General features: G+C 35.0%; 1 protein-coding gene across 4 annotated transcripts in view; it reads left to right on the top strand.

Moving 5' to 3' along the window:
• The window catches only part of SENP7 (SUMO specific peptidase 7), a 127,705-nt gene that overhangs the window by 11,648 nt on the left and 102,904 nt on the right, over nt 1-13,153 (top strand). For all 4 annotated transcript variants that reach the window (XM_045851716.1, XM_045851717.1, XM_045851718.1 and 1 more), the window contains exons 3-4: nt 2,761-2,859; nt 6,298-6,395. In XM_045851716.1, the coding sequence (XP_045707672.1) occupies nt 2,761-2,859; nt 6,298-6,395 (197 nt within the window). The remainder of the gene's footprint in view (nt 1-2,760; nt 2,860-6,297; nt 6,396-13,153) is intronic.

A 13,153-nucleotide genomic window follows, 5' to 3' on the forward strand; every position in this document is an offset into this window, starting at 1 on the left:
AATATATTTTTCTTTTTTATTATAGATGTCATACAGTATTTTAACGTTTTTCCAGTAATTTTAGAATTATAGAAACATTACAGAAATAGTGCCGTTCTTGTCTACCCTTCACTCAACTTTCCCCAGTGTTAATATCTTACATAACCTTAGTATAATGATCAAAATTAAGAAATTAACATTAGTACAGTACTTTAAATTAAACTACAGACATTATTTAGATTTCATCAGTTTTTCTAATAATGTCATTTTTTCTGTTCAGGGATCCCACATTTTTCCAGTCAGGGATCCCACATTGTATTTAGTTGTCATGTCTTGATTTCCTGCCATCTATGACAGTTCTTTAGTCTTTTTTCTTTCATGACATAGTTAAAGAATACTGGTCAGTATTTTGTCACATATCCCTTAGTTTTGGTTTGTTTCAAATTTCTTATGATTAGACTAAGATTATGACTTATTGAGAAAAATACAACGGAAGAATATGCCCTTCCCAATGTATTATCAAGGGATACATGATGATCATTGTCTTATCATTGGTCGGTACTGATCATCTGCTTAAGATGGTGTGTCTGCCTGGTTATTTCATTGTAAAGTTACTCCTTCCCTTTGTAATAAATAGATACTTTTGGAGAGATACTTTGAATCTATGCAAGTATGCTTTCTCTTAAACTTTAAACCATTGTTTTAGTGTCTTGCAATGGAGCTTGCCTGCAACAGTTATATATATGATATTCTATTGGTGATTTTCTGTTTCCCTCATTCCCTCTGTATTTATTAATTGAACTTCTTTTGTAAGGGAGAGCTGTCCATCTTCCCCCTTATTTACTTATTCAACTATTTACTTGTATCAGTATGGATTCATAGGTGTTTTATTCTATGGGTTATAATGTACTACTATTTTTATTGGTTTTGTTGGTCAGAGTTTTCTAGCTTAGGCATTGGAGAGTTTTGCAGTTGGCTTCTGTGTTTTTATAAAATACTCCTATCTTTTTTTTGAGCACTTCCTTACTTTATGGTACTACAAGGTACTTTCCAAGGAGCCCTGGTTCTTTCAGATTTTATTTATTTATTTTTTTAGAGAGAGGTGAAAGGGAGAGAGGGAGAGGAGCATAGATAAAGTGCCTCTTGCACACCCCCAACTGGGGACCTGTCCCACAACCCAGGTATGTGCTCTGACTGGGAATTGAACTGGTGACTTTTCAGTCCACAGGCTGGCACTCAATCCACTGAGCCACACCAGCCAGGGAGCCCTGGTTCTTTTTATTGAAAAATGATATTTAGAAATCTGGGTCTGCGTGCTATGTATGCTCATTTCTACTGTAGTGTCATAGTATATAGGCTCTCTCAATACACAGGACTAGGAAAATATATGTATACTTACCCATATATATGTAAATCTCTATATTAATTTCTCTATTTACTTACCTGTACACCTGCAAAAAGCCATGAATTCAATAGTGATGCTTCCAATTCTAATTCAACCCTGGCTTATTCTAGCCTCCCCCCTTTCCTTATTTTTAACTTTTCCCTCCTGTCTCTAATTATCTACAATATATTTACTTAGTTGTTCAACAATAATATACATATAAAGTTGTACTACTGCATTTTTTAAAAATTTATTTATTTTTAGAGAGGGAAGGGAGGGAGAAAGAGAGAGAGAAACATCAATGTGCAGTTGCTGGGGGTCATGGCCTGCAACTCAGACATGTACCCTGACTGGGAATTGAACCTGCAACACTTTGGTTTGCAGCCCGCGCTCAATCCACTGAGCTACGCCAGCCAGGGCGTACTACTACATTTTTAAAAATGTAGAAATTCCTAGGAAATTAGCACATTAAAATTTATGTGCTCTCCGGTCAGATAGGGAAATAAATTACTGAAAGAATTAGAGCTTTGATGGATATAAGGACAAGACACTGATAATATTTTGAGTTTAAAGTATTTAAAAAATATTTCTAAAATCTAGTTTGTTACAGAGAAATTAGAAAATTCAGTTGAGCAAAAAGAAGACTACCTAGACAATTCAAAGTTAATATTTTGGTGTATATTCTTCTCATTTGCCTGTCTATATATTTATTTATAATAAACAAATGCTTTATATATTAAAAAATAGGAATCCACAAAATACTGTTTTATAATTTGCTTTTTATTTATGTTGTAAACATAATTTTTAAAAAAGATTTTATTTTTAGAGAGAGTAGAGGGGAGAGAGAAAGAGAGGGAGAGAAATATTGATGTGTGAGAGAAACATCTTTGGGTTACCTCTCCTATGTACCCCACTGGGGATCAGGCCTGCAACCCAGGCATGCGCCCTGACCGGGATTTGAACTGGCAACATTTCACCTTGTGGAATGATGCCCAATCAACAGCCACACTGGTCAGGGCTGCACATCATTTTCTAAAATAAAATTTAAAGTATTGCTTTAAGTAATGGGTACCATTGTTGTATTTTAACTATTGTAGCCATACTTAGATCTGTGTATTAGAGAACTCTAGGGATAGTGTTTGAAAGATTAGAAGGGGAAGGGACTGTAGGTAATAGGATATTTATGAATCTATTGTGATACTTCGTTTATCAACCTTTACATGGAATGAGAGGTTTTTAAAAATAAAATTATATTTAACTGTCTATAAATTAAGCACTAATTTAAAACTCTTTAAAACTAATAGCAAAATATTAATCAGGGTAATATAATGGTTCTGTTAGCCAATTCAGTTATTTGTATTTTAGTTAAACTGATTATATTCTCATTCTGGTTTCAGATAACAAAGATGTTAAATGCAAAACCAGAGGATGTTTGTGTTAAATCACCACTGTCCAAACTCAGAAGCTCAGAACGGTGGGATTTCCCTTCACAGGGGGTATATACAAACTTACTTATTTTAAGTATATAGTATTATTTGGTATGTTTAAAATATTGTAGTAAAACTAATTTTTTTCTATGTCCTTTTCTGTGTGTGTGTGTGTGTTATTTGTAGGTTTCAAATTAGTTTTTCAAGTGTGTTAGTGTTTCAGGTGTATGTTGAACTGATGCTTTGAGCTTAAGTTCTTTAGTTTAAATCTAAGTATATCTATGCATTGCTTTTCTCTCTCATTATCGTAAAATAAATTATATTTTAAGTTTATGAAAATATTAAGCTTGTTAGAATCATTTGCTCTTTTGCTCTTGGTTTGTAAATCTGAGAGGGTTTGTCTTAAAGGGTAACAATTATTTTAGCAAAGATATTTTGATTATAAATCAGGACTTTAATTTTTATCACTGTTAAGTATTATTATAGAGATTTCATGAATGAGGTTTAAGATAGCATCTTTTTGCTATTATTTTTTTTCTCTTGCTCGGCACAGCTCATTGTTAATTTTTTAAAAGGAGAATTTTTCTCAGATTTTCCAGTTTATCCATGGGATGTTATAACAGTCTGCTAGGGCTAACATAACAAAATAGCACTGACAGGTGGCTTAAGCAGCAGAAATTAATTTTCTTAAAATTCTGGAGGCTTGAAGTCTGAGATCAAGGTGCCAACAGGGTTGGTTTCTCTAAGGCCTCTCCTTGGCTTACAGATGGCCATCTTCTTGCCGTGTCCTCACGTGTGCTCCCACATCCCTGGTGTTTCTGCTCCCATAAGGACGCCAGTCCTGTTGGATTAGGGCTGTGTCCTTAGGACCTTGTTTAACCTTAATTATTCTGGACAGGCTCTGTCTCCACATATAGTTATATTGGCAGTTAAGGCTTCAATATATGAATTTGGTGGGGCGAGAGGACATAATTCAGTTCATAACAGTAGATTTTAAGGTAATAAGTTTTAAGTCACCTTGAATATATGTTTTTATGTTACAGACAAGAAAAACTAATCATTTATTATAACTTGTTCTCAGAGGAAAGATTTGTCATTAACATTAGTTGCTTTGACATTATTTAAACATTTAATTATAAAATAATTATTTTTTTTTTTTAAAGATTTTATTTATTTATTTTCAGAGAGGGAAGGGAGGGAGAGAGAGAGAGAGAGAGAGAGAGAGAGAGAGAGAGAGAAACATCAATGTGCGGTTGCTGGGGGTTATGGCCTGCAACCCAGGCATGTACCCTGGCTGGGAATCGAACCTGGGACACTTTGGTTCCCAGCCCGCGCTCCATCCACTGAGCTACGCCAGCCAGGGCTAAATAATTCTTTTGTATACAAGATACTAAAAGGGGAAATAATAAATAGGACTAGATGACATCTGTTGATACGAAAAGAAACAAAATACTTATATAAGGTTAGAAAATTTGGGCTGTATAGAAAGGTACAAGGTGAAGGAAATAAAGACTTTTTCTCTGTCCCTCTTTCCTAAAGGGCATACCACTGTTAACAGTGTTTTCTGTCATTCCTTTTAAGAGAAAAAACCTTATGTCAACATAGGAGTTTACTTTGTTTTTTGATTGTTGCAGAAAAGGATTGTGAAATATATATTGTGTGCTTTGCTGTTTTTAGTTAATGACAGGGTGGGGCAAAAGTAGATTTACAGTTGTTCATATGTAAAAAGTCATGTGGGTTATGATTTTTACAAAAACTTTATTAACTCTGTGTTTCACATTCTCACAACTGTAAACCTACTTTTGCCCTACCTTGTATATCCTAATATTTTTTCATTTTAACATTTAGATTTATCTCTTTCACTTATTTTTAAGTGGCTTTGTAGTATTCCAGAGATATACTGTACTATAACTTATTTACTTAGTGCAGTGATGTTAGTTTGTTTTCTTTCAAAGTTTTTCTGATAGAAACAATGTTGCAATGAACATAATTTTTCATATATAGGGTACCATTTTTGAGTGGGATTACTAGGTCTAAGGAATTTTTATATTGTTTTAATAAATATTGTAGAATTGTCTCACAGAAAATTTGTACTAATTTATATTGCCACCAACAAGAGCTCCCATTTTCTCCAAACTTATTAGCACTGGATGTTATCACACAGTAAGATGGTTACCAACTTAATAGAAAGAAAAAATATTATTTTAAGAAATTTTTTGTCTTTTTGCATTTATGTATTTATGTTTTAATATATTGAATTTATTTTGGAGTAAAACATGTATAGTTGGCTTTTCCTTGTCTGTGGGTTCCGCATCTGTGGAGTCAACCAACCTCGAATTGAAAATACTCAGAAAAAAAAGTTGCATTGTTGCTGATGTGTACTATGTAGTTGTCTCATTGCTTAGGCAATTAACAGGGTTTTAGGAGCTCTGTGCTAGAAACTGAGGGCAGAAAATGAAATATATTGTTCTACTATTTCATAGTTGGCAAGGTTTATCTGCATTATAGTGTGTCAGAATTTCCTTCTTTTTGAAGGCCTGATATATTTCATTTTATGTATATACCATTATTTTATTTATCCATTCATCCAATGGGACACTTGAGTTGTTTTCACCTTTTAGCTGTTGTGAACAATGTTTCTTTTTTTTTTTTTAAGATTTTATTTATTTATTTTTAGAGAGGGAAGGGAGGGAGATAGAGAGAGAGAGAAACATCAATGTGCGGTTGCTGGGGGTTATGGCCTGCAACCCAGGAATGTGCCCTGGCTGGGAATCGAACCTGCGACACTTTGGTTTGCAGCCCATGCTCCATCCACTGAGCTATGCCAGCCAGACCGAACAATGTTTCTATGAATATGGCTGTACAAATCTCTTAAAGGAAAAAAGTGTTTTAAATGTACTATGTATATAATCATCATACATCCTTATTAGATTGCTGCTGTTAAATTTATTTCCAAATAGGGAGACTAATGCATAGAATTAAGATAAATAATTTGTCTAGATTCACACTATATTTAAGTATGTCAATTTTAACTTATGTTTCTAGTCAGATTAAATCTAAACTCTTGTCAGTGAGATGTTTACTCTTTCCTAAAATTTTCCATGTAGCAATTCATGGGAAACCAATTGTAATCTCTTCCAAATGTTATAGACTCAATTAATTCAGAATCATAGGCACTATTTAACTTTTCATGTAATAAATTTTATTACTTTCTCTAGGCATATTAACAAATTTTCAGTTATTTAAGCTTTAGAATCTCAAAATGTTGATTTCCTAACTAAAGTTACCTTGAAACTTAAAAAGTCGTTCCTGTTATTTTTTGGTGGACTTATATTTCTACACTAGCAAAAGAGCCAAGTGTTTTGTAGATTGCACTTGTTCCCCCTTCTGTGTGAATTACTATGAATTTGACTGTTTATTTTAAATTTCTAAGTATAACAAAAATTGAAGTGTTTTTTTTATTATCATATTGGTATATTTATTATTAAAATTCCATTTTTTTCCTAGTGGGAAAGAACCCTAAGGAACAAGGTCCTTTCTCTAGATTATAAAAGTAAAAAAGGTGGCCGTGGGCGTCCTGTCACTTCTAAGACATCCTCAGAAAGGTAAGTAAGATACATGTGTATGTGACTAGGATGGGCTTAATAGTGTGAGCATGGGCGACAGGTTTGCTGTCTTTAGGTTTCAATGAACACAACTTTTAAAATATAAGGATTAAATTCAATGGCCTCTAAGGTTCCTTAAAGCTCTATCTTTCTGTGTAAATCATCTTACCTCCTCGTGTTTGTGCATTGGGAACATCTTTTTTTTTACTTTTTCTATGCTGTTTATATCTATGCTGGTTTCTTTTTTTTAATAAATTGTTTTATTGTTGTTCAAGTACAGTTGTTTGCATTTACCCCCCACCACTCCCCCCCACCCCAGCCATCCCCATCTCCCTCCCCTGATTCCACCTTCTCTTGGTTTTGTCCATGAGTCCTTTATAGTTGTTCCTGAAAACCCTTCCCCCCTACCCCCCTTCCATTATCCTCTCCCACGTCCCCTCTGGTTATTGTCAGATTGTTTATAATTTCAGTGTCTCTGGTTATATCTTGCTTGCTTGTTTGTTTTGTTGATTAGGTTCCACTTAAAGGTGAGATCATATGGTATGTCTTTTACCACCTGGCTTATTTCACTTAGCATAATGCTCTTTAGTTCCATCCATGGTGCTTGAAGGGTAACCTCCTTTTTTCTTTCTGCTGCGTAGTATTCCATTGTGTAGATGTAGCATAGTTTTTTGATCCATTCATTTACTTTACTAAGATGGGCACTTAGGTTACTTCCAGCACTTGGCTATTATAAATTGTGTTGCTATGAACATTGGGGTGCATAGGTTCTTTTGGATTGGTGTTTCAGAGTTCTTAGGATATAATCCCAGCAGTGGAATTGCTGGGTGAAAAGGCAGTTGCATTTTTAGTTTTCTGAGGAAATTCCATAGTGTTTTCCACAGTGGCTGCACCAGTCTGCATTCCCACCAATAGTGCACTAGGGTTCCCTTGTCTCCACAATCTTGCCACCACTTGTTTGTTAACTTGTTTATTGTGGCCATTCATACTGGTTTGAAGTGGTATCTCATTGTGACTTTAATTTGCATCTCTCTGATGGCTAGTGATGCTGAGCATCCTTTCAGATATCTCTGGGCCCTCTGTATGTCCTCTTTGGAGAAGTGTCTGTTCAAGTCCTTTGCCCATTTTTTAATTGGGTTATTTGTCTTTCTGGAGTGAAGTCATGTTAGTTCTTTATATATTTTGGAGATCAAACCCTTGTCCAAGGTATCATTGGCAAATCTTGATAAACTTTAGCTGATGGGAGAAAAGTTATATACAGAGTAGTTATAATGCTTGATCTATCATTTGTGGTCTGCAGTGAAAAAGATGCTCCATTTAACAACTGTAGTCCTATAGTCATAGTATTAATGAAATATGGATATACTGGAGTTAAATATATGGGAGATTCAGATTGTGATTATTAACAGAAGGAACTTAGAACATTCCAGGGTTGGACCAATCAGTAAATGATTAGAAAGTTGTTATTTTACAAAAGGGTATTGAATTTATTTTTAAAATAGTAGATGAATAAAAAATGATAATAGCAGGGTAAAATTTACAATTACTCAAAGGATCATATAAATTAGAAGAGTAACTGGAGTTCTTGAATTTATTTTAGGATACTCTGTAAGCTACTTAGTTTTATTCTCCCTTTCTGTAGGACATGTACAAACATATTGGTGATTCCATAGAAGTTTATATACCTCCTGATCCTCTACCATACAAGGAATAAATTGTCATGAGGAATATGCAGTGATTATGCTTAAAGCCCCAGAATAACCATGAACTCAATTTATATAGACTTGGTTTCTCCAAAGAAAGCCATGTCAAAAGCCATTTTTGATTTGAGAGATGGAATACTACAAGTAGAGGTATCATTTTTAATGAAAATAATCAACATTTTCTGAGGGTTTACATATACAGGGTGGTTTTTTATGGGAGACATATCCTAAAATCCTTGCACACCTCAAAATTTGTATCATTGAAGTTTCATTTTCCCAAAAGGATGCTCTTCAAGTGGTGGGAACAGGTTCTTTGAGAACATTGATGTATTGTTCCTTAATACATTAATGTATTGTTCCAAAATATTTTTGCCTTTTAATCTTCTGGTATTATCTCTGATATTTTTCAGTTTGTTCTTTCCTAAATTACCAGCCCAGTATAAAGTGGCAATTGTTTGGCTTTTCTTATAGAATTTACCACATCTAACTTATGTTTCCAAGTTACTGATTTTCAGGCATATTATCTGATTTGTACTATGATGTCCATTTAATGACATTGTTAGAGGATTAAAAAATATTTTAAAATTTAATAGGGGTATTAAACTATTGTAAAAGCGTAACAGTGACCAAAATTAGCATGTTTTTAAAACACAGAAAAACAGTGTTTACATTATCCTATGGTGCTTTTTATTGGTCAAAGTGATTCAACCACTAGGCAATAGTGTAAGCAGTTTTATAGCTTACTTAGCTAGCCAATTTTGGAATAATACAATGGGACTTTTGACAAGTTTTTTAAATTTGGAGGGCTTGTATTAGTTCAGAAATTGTAGCCATGTTACATTAGTTCAACTTCACAAAGTTAAAATGCTCATAAGATGCTTCTGCGTTATATTTGTGGGGAAATGTGCTTGCATATTTAAAAGTGGAGTTTTTTGCACTCTTTGTTCTGGAAGCATGCCTACACCTGTCTTCCCACTCAAGTAGGAGTACATCTCCTGAGTCCCCATGAGACTTGCAGAAAGCAGAGCAATGGGCAGCAGCATCTCTTCCCAGACTAACCCCTGAACCTGTCTCTTAGGCCCCCTTTTCTCTGACTTGCCAGTGAGCTTATAGCAGCTCTGCCTAAGCTCTCTCCTGTTGCTTGTTCTGGTCTAAGGCTTTCCTTGTTACACTGTCCTCAGTTTTGATAAATGTACTCTTAAAAAAGTGGATTAAAAAAAATGATCTCTGCCCTGGCTGGTGTAGTTCAGTGGATTGAGCTTGGGCTGCAAACCAAAGCATTGCAGGTTGGATTCCCAGTCAGACTGGCACATGCCTGGGTTGCAGGCCACGGCTCCCAGCAACCGCACATTGATATTTCTCTCTCTCTCCCCACCTCCCCCCTCTCCCCGCCTCCCCCGTCTCCCCCTTCTCCCCCCCCCTTCCCTCTCTAAAAAGAAATAAATAAATAAAATCTTAAAAAAAAATCTATGATGTATGATAGAGAGGACCTGACCAAATCCTAGTGGCATAAACTTAGGAGGGGGTACCTCTCTCTCTGGACTTTAGTTTTTCTCTACCTTTACTGAAGGTTCTTGAGAGCTTTCGATTCTTAACTTCTTCAGACAAGAACCAATTGACTTGCTTATTCTCCAGGAGTTTTTTCCCTCTTTTGATCTCATTTTCACTACCAATGAGCTTTACAGTGTTTGTAGTCATGGACTTAGTTCTCTGGTAATATAACGTTCTTATCAAGTCACTGTTCTTTCTATCCCACTAATTCATGTTGGCATATTAATAATGGCACATGAATAATATTCTCAGGCTGGATCTGAATATCCTCTATTTATAATTATGGCAGTTAACATATATTGAATGCTTATTACATGCTAGGAATTAGGTTAAGCTTGAATTATTTCATTTAACTTTCACAAGTCTTTGAGATGTAAGTAGTATTGTCCTTATTTCACAGGTGAGGAAATTTAGGTGTTCTAATTCATTACGACATGGAGGAATATTGCTAGTATATTTCTGGAAAATGTATTTTAATATTACTATACTTAATATTTTTGTTTTAGTCATATAATATTGAATTCTGCTAGGCTGTCTGAAACATTTTATAAATTGCTACTGTACAGGGAAGTAAAAACAAAAATATATCTGGAGAGGGGAAAAATCCCTTTATATTTGTATGACTTTAGAACCTTGAATCCTGTCTTCTGTGTTTGATCTTACTTTTGAAGATTTATAATACGTTTCAGGGTCTTTTAAAAATTAACAGGTTTATTACAATTTAATTTACGTACTTTAAATTTTACTCATTTAAAGTGTATAATAATTTTAGTACATTTATAGAGTTATGCAACCACAATTTAATTTTAGAACATTTTCAAAACTGCCCCCACCCTCTCCAAAAAAAACCCCAAAGCCTGTATCCATTCTCATCTATAGCCCAAGGCAACCACTAATCTATTTTCTGTTTCTATAGATTTTCGTTTTTTGGATATTTTTAATGCATGAAATCACACTATGTGCTCTTGCATATATTAGTACTTTGTTTCTTTTTATTGTTGCATAACATTCTGTTGTATGGATATTTGTCGTTTATCCATTCACCAGTTAATAGACGTTTGAGTTATTTCTACTTTCTGGGTATAGTGAATAATGTTGACATGAATATTCCTGTACAGGTTTTTGTGTAGACATATGTTTTTATTTCTCTTAGGATTGGAATTCTAGGTTGGAATTAAACTGTTGAATTGTTTTCCAAAATCACTCTATCATTTTACATTCCCATTGTTAGTATATGACTTTTCTAGCTTTTCCACATCCTCGCCAGTACTTATTTTCCCTCCTTCCCTCCTTTGTTCTTTCTGTAGATGTCATGGTGCGTGTGAAACGGTATCTTGTTGTGGTTTTGATATGCATTTCCTAATAACATTGTGTCTTTTCACATATGTGCTTGATGGTCATTTCTTTACCTTCTTTGGAGAAATGTCTGTTTAGATCCTTTGCCCATTTCATTTCATTTACTTATTTATTTTTACCTCTGCCCATTTTGAAATTGGGATGTTTTTATTTTTGTTGTTGATTTGTAAATGTTCTTTATATATTCTGGGTACAAGCCCTTATCAGATACATATTTTGCAAATATTTTCTCCTGTCCAGATTTTCACTTTAAAAAAACATTTTTTTTAATTGGTTCTGGCTTGTGTGGCTCAGTAGATTGCCAGCCTTCGAACCAAAGGGTTGCTGGTTTGATTCCAGTCAGGGGCACATGCCTGGGTTGCAGGCCAAGTCCTCAGTAGGGGACACACAAGAGGCAACCACACAATGATGTATCTCTCCCTCTCTTTTTACTTTCCTGCCCCTCTCTCTAAAAATAAATGGAAAAACCTTTTTATTACATTTTTTCTTTACCATTTAGTCCCCTTATACCCTCTATACCCTTGCAGTCACTATACTGTTGTCCATGATCATTAGTCTTTTCTCGTTTTTGCTCAGCCCCTACACCCCCTAACCTCCTCTCACTCTTTAGTTGTCATCCTGCTCTCTGTGGGTCTGTCTTTTTTTTTTTTTTGCTTGTTCTGTTTGTTCATTAGATTCCACATATGAGTGAAATTATATGGTATTTGTCTTTCTCTGACTGGCTTATTTTGCTTAGGGTAATGTTCTCAAGGTCCATCCATACTATCACAAAGGGTAAAATTTTCTTGTTTATAGCTGAATAGTATTCCATTGTGTAAATGTCCCATAGTTGTTTTATCTACTCATCTACTGATAGACACTTGGGCTGCTTCCATATCTTGGTGATTGTAAATAACACTCCAAATGAACATAAGGGTGCTATGTTCTTTCGGAATTAGTGTTTTGGGTTCCTTCAGATATATTCCCAGAAGTGGAATCGCTGGGTCAAAAGACAGATCCATTTTTGATTTTTTGTGGTATCTTCATATTGATTTCCACAGTGGCTACACCAATCTTTATTCCCACCAACAGTGCAGAAGGGTTCCCCTTTCTCCAAATCCTCGCCAGCACTTGTTTGTTGGTTTATTGATGATAGCCATTCTGACAGATGAGAGATAATATCTCATTGTGGTTTATTTATTTAAATTAATTAATTTTTAAAAAAGATATTTTATTGATTATGCTATTACAGTTGTCCCATTTTCCTCCCTTCACTCTGCTCCACTCTGCATACCCCCTCCCACCCACATTCCCCCACTTTAGTTCATGTCCATGGGTCGTATATATAAGTTCTTTAGTGTCTACATTTCCCATACTGTTCTTATCCTCCCCCTGTCTATTTTCTACCTACCATCTATGCTATTCATTCTCTGTACCTTTTCCCCCTCTCCCCCTCCCCTGTTGATAGTCCTCCATATGATCTCCGTTTCTGTGGTTCTGTTCCTGTTCTAGTTGTTTGCTTAGTTTTGTTTTTGTTTTTGTTTTAGGTGTGGTTGTTAATAACTGAGTTTGCTGTCATTTTACTGTACATATTTTTATCTTCTTTTTCTTAGGTAAATCCCTTTAACATTTCATATAATAAGGACTTGGTGATGATGAACTCCTTTAACTTGACCTTATCTGAGAAGCACTTTATCTGCCCTTCCATTCTAAATGAAAGCTTTGCTGGATAGAGCAATCTTGGATGAAAGTCCTTGCCTTTCATGACTTCAAATACTTCTTCCAGCCTCTTCTTGCCTGTAAGCTTTCTTTTGAGAAATCAGCTGATAGCCTTATGGGCATTGCTTTGTAGGTAACTGTCTCCTTTTCTCTTGCTGCTTTTAAGATTCTCCCCTTATCTCTGATCTTAGGTAATGTAAGTATGATGTGACTTGGTGTGTTCCTCCTTGGGTCCAACTTCTTTGGGACTTGCTGAGCTTCCTGGACTTCCTGGAAGTCTATTTCCTTTGCCAGATTGGGGAAGTTCTCCTTCATTATTTGTTCAAATCACTTTTCCACTTGTTGCTCTTCCTCTTCCCCTTCTGGTACCCCTATAATTTGGATGTTGGAACGTTTAAAGATGTCCTGGAGGTTCCTAAACCTCTCCTCATTTTTTCGAATACTTGTTTC

Source organism: Phyllostomus hastatus, unplaced genomic scaffold, assembly GCF_019186645.2.
Source record: "Phyllostomus hastatus isolate PE091 unplaced genomic scaffold, TTU_PhHast_1.1 phas_contig_86, whole genome shotgun sequence".
Classification (NCBI taxonomy): domain Eukaryota; kingdom Metazoa; phylum Chordata; class Mammalia; order Chiroptera; family Phyllostomidae; genus Phyllostomus; species Phyllostomus hastatus.